Genomic DNA, 14,697 nt, shown 5'->3' on the forward strand with positions numbered 1-14,697 from the left:
AAAGATTGTAAAGACTGGGGAAGAAGCTCTGAACACTGTGACTGGTTGAACTATGTTTCCCCTTTATGTTGAATAATGTCCCTGCCAGTGCCCTAAATCTTGAGGCAGACCCTTTTCTCCTTGTGGTTTTTATGATTAGGGGAGCTCAAACTGTTTTAATTGACTCTAAACTTGATGTAAATCTGGTGTCCCCACTGCTCTAGAATAGCGGCTCCAGCTGCCTTCCCATGGATTAGCTGTGTTAATAGCCCTTAAGCTTCATTTGGGTGGTGTGTTGTGTCTATAAAGCTCTTTGTCTTTCTTACTAAGTAGAAGCACCAACTAACAACTGGAAGCCTGGGAGCTAAGTGTCAGAAGGTTGGCTTCTTGCTGGAGGCCTCTGTATTCTGCTTCCCCCCCTTCCTAGCTCTCTCCCTGGAAGAATTTCTTATTATTGTGAAAGGGGACCGTTAGAAATGAGATTAAGAAGAATAACTGGGGCTTTTCCCATTTTCTACTCTCTGGTATAAAGAAACTTTTGATTTCTCTTTTGCAGCAGATTTTTCACGTGCCAGCCAGTGATGGTGGTACCCACTAACAGGCTGGAAATTTTGTTGTTGGCACACATGATATGTTTCATGACTTAGCACTGAGTCATCTGTGTTATCTGTAACCGGGTCATATCATTTCTATCTCTTCCATGACCTTGTTTCATCAGTTACCTTCTATCTCCCACATAATATATCCCTCCTTTTATTCCAGCTCCTTCCCCACTACCTAGAAACATACTTCAGTTTTCCCTCATTAGATTGTGTTTGTCCTTCATTCTCAAAGAGGACCATGACATCAGGGGAATGATGACATGACTTGCACTGGACTTTGATTTGAGTGAGGGAGGGCTGCCTCATTAGATTATGAACTCTTTGAGAGCAGAGATGATTTTTATGGTTGTTGTTTTGTTTTCTTTTTAAATATCCCCAGTACTTAATATAGTGCAGAACACCTAGTAGGCTCTTCATAAGGGCTTGAACTCTTACTCACAACCTTTCCTAATTCCCCCTTCTTTTACTTATCTATACTCATGTTGTGTTCCTTATGTAAGATGTAAGATCCCTGAAGTCAGACACTACTTTCGTTTTGTCTTTAAATCACTCCCTAGCACCTAGCACAGTGCCATGCCCAGCATAGGTGGTTTATAAATGTATGATGCAATGAACCGAATATCACCCAGTCCAAAATCTACATAGGAATTGCAGAATGCCAGAATTGGAGGGAACCTCAAAGTCCACCTAGTGCAAACCCATCTTTTATTCACAATTCTCTTCAGTCCATGAGATTGGGCAAGTCATGTGACATAATCCTCTCCGTGTCTCACAATTTTGTTTAAGAGTAATCTCTCCAAAATGTAGGCTCTGTGGTCCTTGATGTAAAACCACTTCATTAGTAAAATGACCCTTTCTCCTCCCCATGTGTATGATGCACCCTTCACTAATTAAAATTATTTTCCAACTCAAAAACAATGAGTGGTTTTCATTGTGTGTAGGATATATTCTATATCTCCAGCCAAGTATGCAAGGGTAGTTTCATGCAAGCTTGAATTTCCAGCTGTCTTGCATTTCCCTCTCTGTTTCCATGAATCTTTCACTGTTGTCACACTAATTCCCATGTCCCTGTGATTACCATATTTATTCTTGCTTCTGGTCTTTAGCTCCTTTTATAATATATATTTCCCCTTCACATGTTCCTGCAACAACATTCCCTAGCCTGAAATGTCCTGCTCTTCCCCCAACCTATCCAAGCCCTACAGTTTTTTCAAGGCTTGCCCCAAATTCCATCTCCTCCATGAAGGTTTCCCTTGGGACTTACCATGGCCTGATTATTCCCTGTTATAGACTCGTGGCATTTACTTTCTATAGCTAGTCTATACATCACTGTCTTCTGATACTTCTTGTCTTATATCATCTTCACATGGATATGTCATGTCCCTCTAAATAGAGTGTAAATTCTGTCAGATCATTAATTCAATTAAATTCAATTGACAGAGATGGCCACAGTGTAGTAGATAAAGAGCTTGCTTTGAAACTATGAAGGTATAGGTTCAAATCCCACTTCTGACACATACTGACTTCCTGTCCCTGGGTAAGTTACTTAACCTCTAAGTGTTCTAAGCAGCTCTCTGAGACAACTTGTGTAGAAAGTGCCAGGCAAATATTAGTAGAGGGAGTTTCTCAATCTGGAATATCATAGGTATAGTCTCTATCACTGGTTCCTAAGTTCCTACTACATATGCCAATCTTCTAGGTAAAACATAATCCTTACCCTCAAGGAATAACTAAATTAGTGGAAATAAGACAGAGGGAAAAATAATTGGAATGAAAATAAAACTCAAGCAAAAAAATTTTGAGAAGGAAGAGTGTTCTTTTTCCTATGGAGAATAGGAAAAGTGACATAATAATGATGACACCTAGATGGGGCCTTCCTTGAAGTGAATAACAAGATATGTTGTGAGTGATGGTTTTAGCAAAGGCATAAAGGTTGGAAAGGGAAAGATTAGCTCTAAAAATATTGAGTGGTTCCAAGGTGGCTGGAATATGGTGTGAAATGGGGTGGTAAGATATAAGAAAACATATTATACTTTTTTATCCTCTATCAGTGATTGAAAAACATGAGGCTGAGCAATCAATCAACAAAGATTTGTTATGCACCTACAATGTCTAAATATTAGGGATGCAAACACAAAAGTAAGGCGATCCCTGCCCTGCCCTGGAGGAACTTACGTTCTGTTCTCACATAGTAAGTGCTCAAATATTTGCAGAATAAATGGAGTTCAGAATTATATTAATTGTTGCTCTGCAGCAAGCTGAGTTATAGAAATATTCCAGTATATCATATAGTCCTCCAATTGTGGATTGAGCTTCCAAAGTACATTTATAAATCAGTAGCTTTTAACTTGGAAAGTATTCTGAGTCCTGGTTGCTTTCTCCCAAACCTATTTAGCACAGAAGGTCCCTGAAATACCATACAACTGTAATAATAAATATTAGGGAAAGCACTCTGGCATTGTAAGCAATTAAAGAAAACCAAAGAAATAGCAACATGGAGTAAGAAGTAGGTCGGCTTTTCTCTAACACTTGTGCTTGAGGAAAATTAAGGTTTAATTAACAAAGAAGGAGGAGGCAGAAAGTATGTCAGAAAGAGACTTCTAGTCATGTTCAAAGGTTTAAAAGTATGAGGGCACTTTTAAAATTATTATGTCTAATTTCTATTCAAAACATGATTTTGCTTCTCCTTGATAAAAGGTATCATTAATACTCTTTGTTCTTATCATGGAGTCAGGTTTGTTGTGGTGGTGGTTTTGTTTTATTTTTTAAATTTTTATTTTTTAGTAGCACAAGTAGTAGCTCCTCACATTTCTATAGCATCAGGATTTCCAAAGTGCTTTCCTCATAACAGCCCTGAGAGGTAGATAAGGCAAGCATTATCACCCCCATTTTGCTGAAAAGGAGACTGAGGCTCTCAGAAATTAAGGGAATATAATTAGGAAGTGTCTCGATCAGGAATATAGGTCTCTTGACTCCCAGTCTTGCATTCATGCTACATTCATGCTATAAAAGAAGGCAGAGAGAGACTTCTCTGAAGTAACTTGGCCAGATTTGGAAGGCAAAGAAAGGCAGAATGCAGCTAATAATTTGGATTATGGGATATTCACAAGTTTGGTCTTGATATCTCGGATGGGGCCTTCATCCAATTTGTCAGTCCATAAAACAAGACATTATTAACAAAATCCATACTTAATACCAACAGAAACAGATATTCACAAGTTCAAACAATAAAACGTACATAAACCAAAAACTTAATTATTTATTAGGAGTTCATAGATTTATTTTGTCATGGACTCCGTTGACTGTCTAGAGATGCCAATGGGCCACTTCTCACAATATTTTTAATACATAAAATAAAATAATAGGATTTCAAAGGAAGATAATTATATCGACATGTGGTTATCAAGATACTTCAAAAGACGGAAACAAGCCCGCAGACACCAGTTTAAAACCCCCTAGTTTAAGGGTGGCTAATATATACATTATCTTGAACAAAGTAGTAACAAAAATTCCCAATTTGTTTTCTTGGACTTTTCTAATTTCTTTTTATTACTTTTCAGATTTTGCTGTTATTATTCTTATCACCATACGGTGGTAGTCAATGTGTTATTTCTCAAGGAATAATAATATTCCATTGTACTTTTTTGGTCAGACATGTGATGGCATGAGTGTAGAGAAACTCTTAGTGAGGCAAATGAATCTCTACTAATGCATAAGGGTGTATATTCTGAAAGGATAGCCTTGCCTGCAGCTTTGAGAAGTGAAGCTGTTGGCCCACGATCATCTTGCCAGGACGTATCAGAGATAGGATACATCCTTCCTTCTCCCTCTGAGGCTGCCTCACTGTAGGATCACAGAATCTGTTTTGTTCAGCCATCCCCCCATAGTTGGACATGTGGGTTCTTTCCGGTTTTTTGGAGTTAAAAATGCCATAAATTCACCTCTTGGGGAAGAGTGAATAATTGGTAGATATTTGGGGCTCTGTGGAAGGAATAACTCTGAGAGTCTAGCCCCAGTAGATGAAGAAGAAAGCCCCTTTATGGCCTCTTGCAGGAGTTCCTCATTTTTTCCCTTTTGTTTTGTTTAGGATGGATGATGCTGATGCTGTCATCATGCATCCCGGGGTCATCTGCATCATGCTTAGGCTGCTTCCTTCCCTATACCATGAAGATCACCCACAGGTACGGTTGTTCCTAAATGTTTTGTTTGTCATGCATAGATAATTACTTATAATTATCTTTTCTTTGTCACCTTCTACTCTGAACCCCTATGAAATAGCTCCTTGGTAATTCCTCCTGAAATATTTAAACAGGATCCCTTATTTGAGCATCGCCACAGACAGTGGCAGGGCAATGTCTCCAATCACTTTTTGTCAGAAGGAAAAATAAAGGCATCCAGGATTATGGAAGCTGGAACTGGAAGAGCCCTTTTAAGGTCATTCAGTCCAAAGATCATTCAGTTAGTGATGCTGCATGATTATCATTACCATGGGAAAGGTCATATTCAGAAAATGCTTCTTGACAAGTCAATTGAATAACTGTTACTTGGAATCAGAAATTTAACATGAGTTTGAACCCCACTTTAGACACTTACTAGCTCTGCAATTCTGGGCAAGTTACTTGACCTTCCTCAGACTCAGTTTTCTCATCTGTAAAAAAGGATAATAATAATAGTGCCTCTTTTACAGGCTTGTTTGAGAATTGAATGAGATAACGTGTTTTGTAAGCCTTAAAGTGCTATGTTTTGCTATTATTGTTTTTACTTCTCTCAGCCTCAGTTTCCCCATCTTATTAGATGAGGCTGTAAAATATAACTGAGGCTGAGAGATTAAGGACTTTGAGATTCGATAGACTGTTGTCCCTTCTAGTTCCTAATTTACCCTAGGCAAGTCACTTAACCCTGTTTGCCTTAGTTCCTCATCTGTCAAATGAGATGGGAAAGGAAATGGCAAACTGTTCCAATATCTTTGACAAGAAAACCCCAACGGGGTCCTGAAGAGTTGGACAGAACCAAAATGACACAACAACTACAACAACAAAATGGAGAAGATGGGATTTGAGCTGTGTCATGAAGGACACCAAAGAAGCCAGGAGGTGGAAATGAGGAGGGAGGGGGAGTCACGAGGTGGAAGTTTAAATTTTATTTTTTAGTAGCACAAGTAGTAGCTACTCACATTTCTATAGCATCAGGATTTCCAAAGTGCTTTCCTCATAACAGCCCTGAGAGGTAGATAAGGCAAGCATTATCACCCCCATTTTACTGGAAAGGAGACTGAAGCTCTTAGAAATTAAGGGAATATAGCCAGAGTTTCTGGATCATGGAGTACATGAAGGAGAGTAAAGAAGACCAGAAAGGTAGGGAGAGGTCAGGTTGTGAAAGGCTTTGAAAGACAAACAGGCATTTAGTGCCAGAGGTAGTTGTGATCAGAAGTGTTAGCCTAGGCATAAAATGATGAAGGTCTGTGCCAAGGTGGTGGCTGAGTGAGTGGAGAGAAGGGGACATATATGAGAGATGTTAGAAAGGTAGAAATGAGATGATTGGCTCAGATTGGACTTGTGGGGTGAATGTAAATGAAGAGTTGAGGATGACATAGAGTTTCAAGCCTGAGTTATGGGGAGAACAGTGGTGCCCTCAACAGTAATGGGGAAGCTGAAAAGAAAGAGATGCTTGAGGGGAAAGATAATGAGCTTGAGACGTTATCCAGCTGGAGGTGTTCAGTAGGCACATTAGCTGGCAATGTGAGAGTGGAGATCAGGTGTGAGGTTAGTGCTGGGTGTATTAATCTGAGAAGTATCTAAATAAAGGTGATAAGTAAAGCAAGGGGAGTTGATGAGATAACCAGGAAATATGATATAAAGAGAGAAGATAAGAGGGTCAAGGAAAGGACAGTCTTAAGGGACACTACAGTAAGTGGTATGACCTGGAGAAAGATCTAGCAAATGACCCTGAAGAGTGAGCAGTCTGATAGGTAGGAGGAGAACCAGGAGAGAGATATCACAAAACCTAGAGAAGAGAGAGTATCCAGGAAGAGAAGCTGTTTGACATTGTCAAAGATCGCAGAGAGATCAAGAAGGATGAGAACTGAGAAAAGGACATTAGATTTGGTAACTGGATCTTGATAACTTTGGAGACAGCAGTGAGGATTGAGATGAAGACAGTGGATATAATAAATAGCTAGGATACCTTTTACTTCCTAAAATCCCTCAGCCTAAAATAAACATTTTATTGTTAAACATTGAATGCGAAGGAATGAATATATAATGGATTAATTGCTTTAATCATATAGCTAAGAAATAAACATGGATTACCTTCAAATCAGGTCTTGCTAGGTCTCATAGGGCAATCTCAGGCTCTGTGGGTGAGGTTTGGCTCTTCTTGGAAATGAAACCATATAATTCTTCTGGGTCACACCTGCTTAATTTAAAGACTAATGAGTTTCTGATCGCAAGGTTTACTAAGGCTGCATTTAAGCAGTTAAAAAAACACCTAGATGAAAAATGGTTAATTCTTTTTTTTTTGTGGTTGGGTTTTTTTATCTCTTTTCCCTCATCTAGCTACCCCCTTATGCACATCAGAAATAAAATTAATTTCAAAGGGATACTAAAATTAGTTGGCAAGTATTCCCAATGCCCTGTGATCAACCTCTTTGACTCATTCAGAATATTCCTACCCAAAATTGGGAATCCCTCACGTATATATAGAAGGCTAATGCATATGGGTATGCCAATAGCTATTTAATGGGGTTAACTTTTGAGTGTTTGTCTTTTCAAAGGCAGTGAGAATCTGGGCAGAATGCTCTAGGACAAGTTTCATAAATACTTTCTTTCATCACCATTTGTTTGGTTTCAGGTTCTATTCTCACTTTTCTCTCATCTCTATGATGAGTCTGTAGCCTTGGAAGGAAGACATAGTATGAATATGACTTCATTCCTGCTGCAGTGCTTCCTCTTCTCTTCATTTGAGTCCCAGCACCAAAGCAGAGGGTGAGAACTTTTAAATGGTGGGAGACAAACCAACTCCTGTTTTCTGTGAGCTGAATCTCTGGGCTTCTGGCAGGGGCTCCTTGGAAATATGGAGTTGCCTGATGAAGATGATGCTTTTCTTGCTGCTATTGTTGCCTCTTTTCACACTTCTCTTGATTCTTGTGTTTGAAAGTCAAATTTTCTATTCAGTTCTGGTCTTCTCACTGAGAAAGCTTGAAAGTCCTCTATTTTATTGAAAATCCATATTTTGCCTTGGAGCATGATACTCAGTTTTGCTGGGTAGGTGATTCTAGGTTTTAATCCTAGCTCCATTGACCTCCGGAATATTGTATTCCAAGCCCTTCGATCTCTTAATGTAGAAGCTGCCAGATCTTGGATTATTCTGATTGTGTTTCCACAATACTCAAATTGTTTCTTTCTGGCTGCTTGAAGTATTTTCTCCTTGATCTGGGAGCTCTGGAATTTGGTGACAATGTTCCTAGGATATTTATTTTTGGGATCTATTTGAGGAGGCGATCGGTGGATTCTTTCAATTTCTATTTTTCCCTGTGGCTCTAGAATATCAGGGCAATTCTCCTTGATAATTTCCTGAAAGATGATATCTAGGCTAGGCTCTTTTTTTGATCATGGCTTTCAGGTAGTCCAATAATTTTAAAATTATCTCTCCTGGATCTATTTTCCAGGTCAGTGGTTTTTCCAATGAGATATTTCACATTGTCATCCATTTTTTCATTCCTTTGGTTCTGTTTTAGAATATCTTGATTTCTCATAAAGTCACTAGCTTCCACTTGCTCCAATCTAATTTTTAAGGTAGTATTTTCTTCAGTGGTCCACTGGACCTCCTTTTTCATTTGGCTAATTCTGCCTTTCAAGGCATTCTTCTCCTCGTTGGCTTTTTGGAGCTCTTTTGCCATTTGAGTTAGTCTGTTTTTTATGGTGTTGTTTTCTTCAGTGTATGTTTCAGTATTTTTTGGGTCTCCTTTAGCAAGTCATTGACTTGTTTTTCATGGTTTTCTCGCATCCTTCTCATTTCTCTTCCCAATTTTTCCTCTACTTCTCTAATTTGCTTTTCCAAATCCTTTTTGAGCTCTTCCATGGCCTGGGACCAGTTCATGTTTTTCTTGGAGGCTTTTGGTGTAGGCTCTTGCACTTTGTTGACTTCTTTAGGCTGTATGTTTTGGTCTTCTTTGTCACCAAAGAAAGAATGCAAAGTCTGAGACTGAATCTGGGTGTGTTTTCGCTGCCTGGCCATATTCCCAACCAACTAACTTGACCCTTGAGTCTTTCAGCGGGGTATGACTGCTTGTAGACTAAAGAGTTCTATGTTCCATGTTTGGGGGGGATGCACCAGCTCTGCCACACCAGCACTCCTCCTTCCCCAAGAACCCCCAACCCGGACTGGGCTTAGATCTTCAGCAGGCTGTGCACTCCTGCTCTGATCCGCCACTTAATTCCTCCCACCAGGTGGGCCTGGGGCCGGAAGTAACTGCAGCTGTAGCTGCCCCACCTCCGCTGCCCCGGGGGTGGTGGCCAAACCTCGAACTCCTTCCACTCCTGCAGCTTTTCCCACTAACCTTCTCTGCTGTCTTTGGTGTTTGTGGGTTGAGAAGTCTGGTAACTGCCGCAGCTCACTGATTCTGGGTGCTAGGGCCCGCTCTGCCTGGCTCCTGGTCTGGGCCGCTCAGGCTGGGCTCTGCTCCACTCCGCTCCCAGGTCCCAGTGGGATAGACCTCACCCAGAGACCATCCAGGCTGTCCTGGGCTGGAGCCCTGCTTCTCTCTGCTGTTTTGTGAGTTCTGCAGTTCTAGAATTGGTTCAGAGCCATTTTTTATAGGTTTTTGGAGGGACTCGGTGTCGAGCTCACGCTAGTCCCTGCTTTCCAGCTGCCATCTTGGTGCTGCCAAAAATGGTTAATTCAATGTTTTGGTCCATCTTCATACTTAAATGTAGGGTCATAGCTTTTAGAGGTGGAAGAAACCTCAGATTTGCTTCTCTCTCCCCCCATCCCCCTGCCTATCTGAAAGCTCTACTGCTTGGAGTTTAGCTGGATTATACAAAAAATGTGTTGCAAAAAAACCCCACACAACAGCAATAAAAAAGGTCCAGCTCAGAGATGGATGAATCAAGGGCCACATATGCCATATACAGGTATATCCTGAGGGTCCTCATAGTCTAAGATTTGCCTAAGTGAGCTTTAGTTTTTCAAATGTACTGCCATAATTAGAAAAATTAGTCATGCAAATAGAGGTTCCATTTGATTAAGATGTTTTGACTCTGTTAAAATCACAATAAGCAATTTAGGAAAAAATCAGGTTGCTCAACAATGTCTCTGAAATATGCAAATGAAATGTAGGGTGCGGTTTTCTCAGATGCTTTCTGCATATGCCAAATCAGCAGCCATTAAAAGTTTGATAATTAGAGTAATTAATTTCTGGAGGGGGAAAAATCTCATAACAATAAATAGAATAATTAATTGAATGAGGTACAAAGCCATACAGGACAAGGCTAAAATAAAACTGGCTATCAAGCTCTAATGACATGCTAGGTATAGAAAAGGAAGCTCTCAGTAGATGGCAGTATTATTAAAAGTATGGAAAGCTGGACGATTCCCATCTCCTTTCGTACTGTTCATCAAAGTTTCCAACATTCTCTGCATTCTGTCTCATTTGTGATTACTTCAATGTTCTAACTTTTTTTCTTACCCCTTGATAAGAAACAGATGTTTTCTTCAAGGACAGATGTCATTTAAAAAGCAACTCATGCAAATGACCTCAAGGGGGTCCAATATTCATTCTCTTTCATCGATAGCCAAATCACATTTGCACCATTAATGACTTAAATGGTTATTTTTCAAACTGCCAGCACTATAGCCTCCTCCTGGAAGCTGGGAATCCAGCTGTTTTTTGGCCTCTTACATCATCACCAGGAATAACCATTAGACTGGTTGGAACTCAGCAGTGAGTGTTGCTGATTGGGCATGAGGTGGAATAGTATCCAGCTGGGTTCTCTAGGAGGAATGTTGGCCCTGGAAGGGTGTAACTCATATGAACTCAAGTGGGAGTTCTTTCTGGTATGGTCAGCAGATAGGAATTGCCTGCCCATGAGGAAAAGATGCTTGGGTCGGAGCATTGGAGACTATTTTTAATTTAGTGCTTTCTGGTCATGAGTATAAATCAACTTATACTATGGTCTGTGGCCTGTTGTTGCTGTTGATGAATTTTAGGAAAGTCATTTCTGATTGCCAGTGAAGAGGCAGATAGTGGTATAGTAGATGGAGCTCTCAGCCTGGAGTTAGGAGGACCTGAGTTCAAATTAGACAACAGATATGTACTAGCTTTGTGACCCTGGGTAAGTCACTTAACTTCTATCTGCCCTCAGTTTCCTCAACTCTAACATGGGGATAATAATAGCACTTAGTGGTTGTTTTGAGGGTCAAATGAGATGTATGACTCTGGGCAAGTCACTTAACCTCTGCCTCAGTTTCTTCAACTGTAAAATGGGGATAATGATAACATTTGCTGGTTATTTTGAGGATTAAATGAGATCATACGTGTAAAAAAGTACTTGGCACCTAGTAGGCACTATATGAATGCTTATTCCCCTCCCCCTCTCCCACGTTAGACAGTTATTGGCTTCATGTCAAGAGCTGCAAACAAATGGACTTCTCACTGATGGGGGAATGGGGGAGGTAAGATATCATCTAGTTAGCTCATTTTGTTTTGTCAATGGACAATCGGAGTTCCAAACAGCGGAATGTGTCTTGCCCAGTGTTACACGCAGAGTCAGTAAGAGGGCTGGGGTTTTAACCCAGATCCTCTGAGTCTGTATTTAAGTCTTTTCTCACTCTAGCATGCTACCTCCAAAAATAAAATGATTTACTAAACTCAGATATTTATTTTGGTACTAACAGATAAATCCTCCCAAATCTCCAGACTTTGAGATGAGCTTGAAGATATCTTCTGAAACGTAGGGATGCCATTGAAGTAGGGCAGGATACTTACGTGGAGGCAACATGGCGCTGGGACAAAGAGCCTTGGCTCTGGAATCAGAGGGCCTGGATTCGAATTCTGCCTCTGATACTTGTCCCTTAGGTAACTTCGGACAAGTCGGTCTCCCTGAACCTTGCTTTTCTCATGTGTAAAATCAGAGCAGGGGTTTAGTGGATCCCTAAGGCCCTTTCCAGCTCTATCCCTCCAACCAAGGTCAGAGCAGAAGACACTGAGACTGAATATACATTTTCTGGGTTATACCCTCTTGATTTGTTCTAAATTTCATACTTCATTAAAAGATTTCATAACCATAAGTCAGAATCTGAGACTCCAGGTTTTATGTGGTTTTTGTGTGAGTTCAATTTCGAGGGTTGGAATAAGTGAAATTCTGCTCATTTATTAGCATTGTCTTTGGCTTGTGGCCCCACTTAAGGGAACATCACAATCTGGCCCATTTTATTTCATTTTTTTGGAGGGGAGAAGGCAAGGCAATGGGGTTAAGTGACTTGCCCAAAGTCACACAGCTAGTAAGTGTCAAGTGTCTGAGGCCAGATGTGAACTCAGGTCCCCCTGACTCCAGGGCTGGTGCTCTATTCACAGTGCCACCTGGCTTCCCACCACGCCATTTTCTTTAAGCTTATAGATTTCCCTAAGATTTCAAGAGGACGTCTCAGCTTCAGTTTCCTCATGTGTAAAATGAAGGGGGCTAGATTTATTTGCCTCTCTCTGCTCTAAATCTGTGATTATTACATTAAATCTCAATTGACTTTTTTCCTTCCTTCCTTCTTTCCTTCCCTCCTTGCTTTCTTCCTTCCTTTCTTCCTTCCTGTTTCAACAATCCGGCTAGCAGCTTCTGTGGGGATGTAAGATCCACCCACAGCCAGCACCCAGAAAGCTTCCAACAGCACAGGTTCTTCTGATCTACGTAATTAAGGAAAGCAAGGTGAAGGGGTTGACAAGCTTACTTTTAATTCAGCATTCAAATATCATTCAGTTAGTTCAGGGGAAAGACCCAGCACCCTGAACTTCAAAACAAAATGCAATCAAATTACAAACATCAACAGACAGACTTTGTCTGATTCAAATCCCAACACATAGTTACCAGAGTTCAACAAAGTTTCAGCATCCAGGTTTACAAGGTGGAGGGCTCCTTAGCTACAGCTGCCCGGAGTCTCCTCATCAACACCATCTCCAGAGCCCTGCACAAATGGCTCTGTCCTCTCTTCTTATAGGGCTTCAGACATCATCAAACGTCATCTGAATCACTAGAGCTCAGGCTCTGGTGATTGGTTCTTGAGTTGGCCCCTCCCCTTAGGACCCTGGGAGGTTCACATCCCCATGGATTAGGTTAACACCTAATGGGGCTTAGCACCTAATAAGGCTCACTGAATTACTCAAAGAAAACAAAGGCCATTTTGTTTATCAACACCCTTCCTTCCTTCCTTCCTTCCTTCCTTCCTTCCTTCCTTCCTTCCTTCCTTCCTTCCTTCCTTCCTTCCTTCCTTCCTTCCTTCCTCCCTTCCTCCCTTTCTCCCTTCCCTCCCCTGTCTTTCTTTCACTCACAGCTCCAAGTTCTGTTTTCTAGAGCCAAGCAGAACAAATCAATTCCATCTTCTCATCCCTGCAGATATTATGTTTTCCCTTAATCTTTTCTTCTACAGTCTAAACATCTCCTTTTCCAACAACTGAACTTTATCTTTATAAAGCCAAGGCCCTTTGCCATTATGGTTGTCATTTCCAGAGACTCTCTAGTGCACAAATATCTTCCTTTTTTGCAGGGGGGAAGGCAGGGCAATCGGGGTTAAGTAACTTGCTCAAGGTCACACAGCTAGTTGGTCAATGACAAAATCGTGAAGATATGCCACTTCTTGACTACAGTTCCTTTCTTTAATACTTGGTGAAACATTTAGGGTCAATTTGTATTTTGTACTTAACTTTCAGCAGACAGACGTTCAGTGAGTAATTAATACATGTAAAGCATTGTGTTAGGCACTAAGGAAGATAAAAGATAAATAAGACACAGTCCCCCATCATCATAGGGCTTTTAGTCTAACAGGGTAGATAAAATATAAGCAAATAGGTCTAACGCAGGATGGAATTTCAAGTGCACACATGAGAGGGGATAGGAGTAAAAGGAGTCCAGTCTTGGACATCTGAAATGCCATTGAACCCCAACTCTCTGAGAAGCAGTCCTTCAGAAGCAGGTACTCTATACTTTGGTTCAAGAAGTCTAAATTGATTGAATAGTCTGTGTAAATCTGGGAACTTAACAAAAGAGACAAATCAGCAAATGTATCTTTGCCAAAGCATTAGGGAAACTCAATAAAAGTTAATGCATCCTGGTTTTCAGCTAAGGAAACAACCATTTCCCTTTGGATTCACTGCTGGGTGATGACCTTAAGAGACCAAGCCAGAAGTGGGCTGAAATAAGACTTGAGTGTAATTCTATCAATATTAACAAAACACCCACCTGCCCTTTCTTTCTGGCCTGACCAAAATGACGATTAAGTGGTGATGCACTTATTGTTAACATAGTGCTCATGTCCAGGTCTGCATGATCCAAGCAGTTAAGAGCCACCCCTAAAGCAGAGGTGCTCTTGGTTTCTCTAAGTGATATTGACAAAGGGTGAGCTGGGACAGCTCAACACACTGGACTTTTGATTTCTGCCTTCAGAAACTTCATTGGATAACTCACATTAGTGAGTCTTTAACAGTTACTGTTTAATGGCAGAAAATTAAAAAACATACACACAAACTTTAATGGATTTATCTGGCAATCATTATGGTTTGGTGAAGGCACATGTATTGTCTGTTTAGCTCCTTCCCATGGACGGACATGTTGTGAACCATCCTGAGATGTTATACCATTTGATCCTGCAAAGTATTTCAAGACCCCCCCCCCAAAAAAAATCCATTTTTGTTTCTGTTGACCTTATGGCAGTAAATATGGATATCAGGGATGGCTTCATAGGTCAGTGATCTGAAAGGAAAATGTGAGTCAGTGTGGTATAGTTGAAAAAATGTTGACTTTATAATGTAAGGACCTGGATTTGAAATCTGGTTCTTATACTACCTGTGTGACCTTGAACAGTTAGCTTAATTTTCCTGGGCCTCAGTTTCTTAATCTATAAAATGAGGGTACTG

General features: G+C 40.5%; 1 protein-coding gene across 1 annotated transcript in view; it reads left to right on the top strand.

Annotated features, from left to right (window-relative positions):
* WDFY4 (WDFY family member 4) overlaps positions 1-14,697 on the top strand; it is a 392,110-nt gene that overhangs the window by 86,180 nt on the left and 291,233 nt on the right. The window contains exon 13 of the mRNA XM_036734864.1: positions 4,669-4,762. Coding sequence (XP_036590759.1) covers positions 4,669-4,762 — 94 coding nt within the window. The remainder of the gene's footprint in view (positions 1-4,668; positions 4,763-14,697) is intronic.

This window comes from Trichosurus vulpecula, chromosome 8 (assembly GCF_011100635.1).
Source record: "Trichosurus vulpecula isolate mTriVul1 chromosome 8, mTriVul1.pri, whole genome shotgun sequence".
Lineage (NCBI taxonomy): Eukaryota > Metazoa > Chordata > Mammalia > Diprotodontia > Phalangeridae > Trichosurus > Trichosurus vulpecula.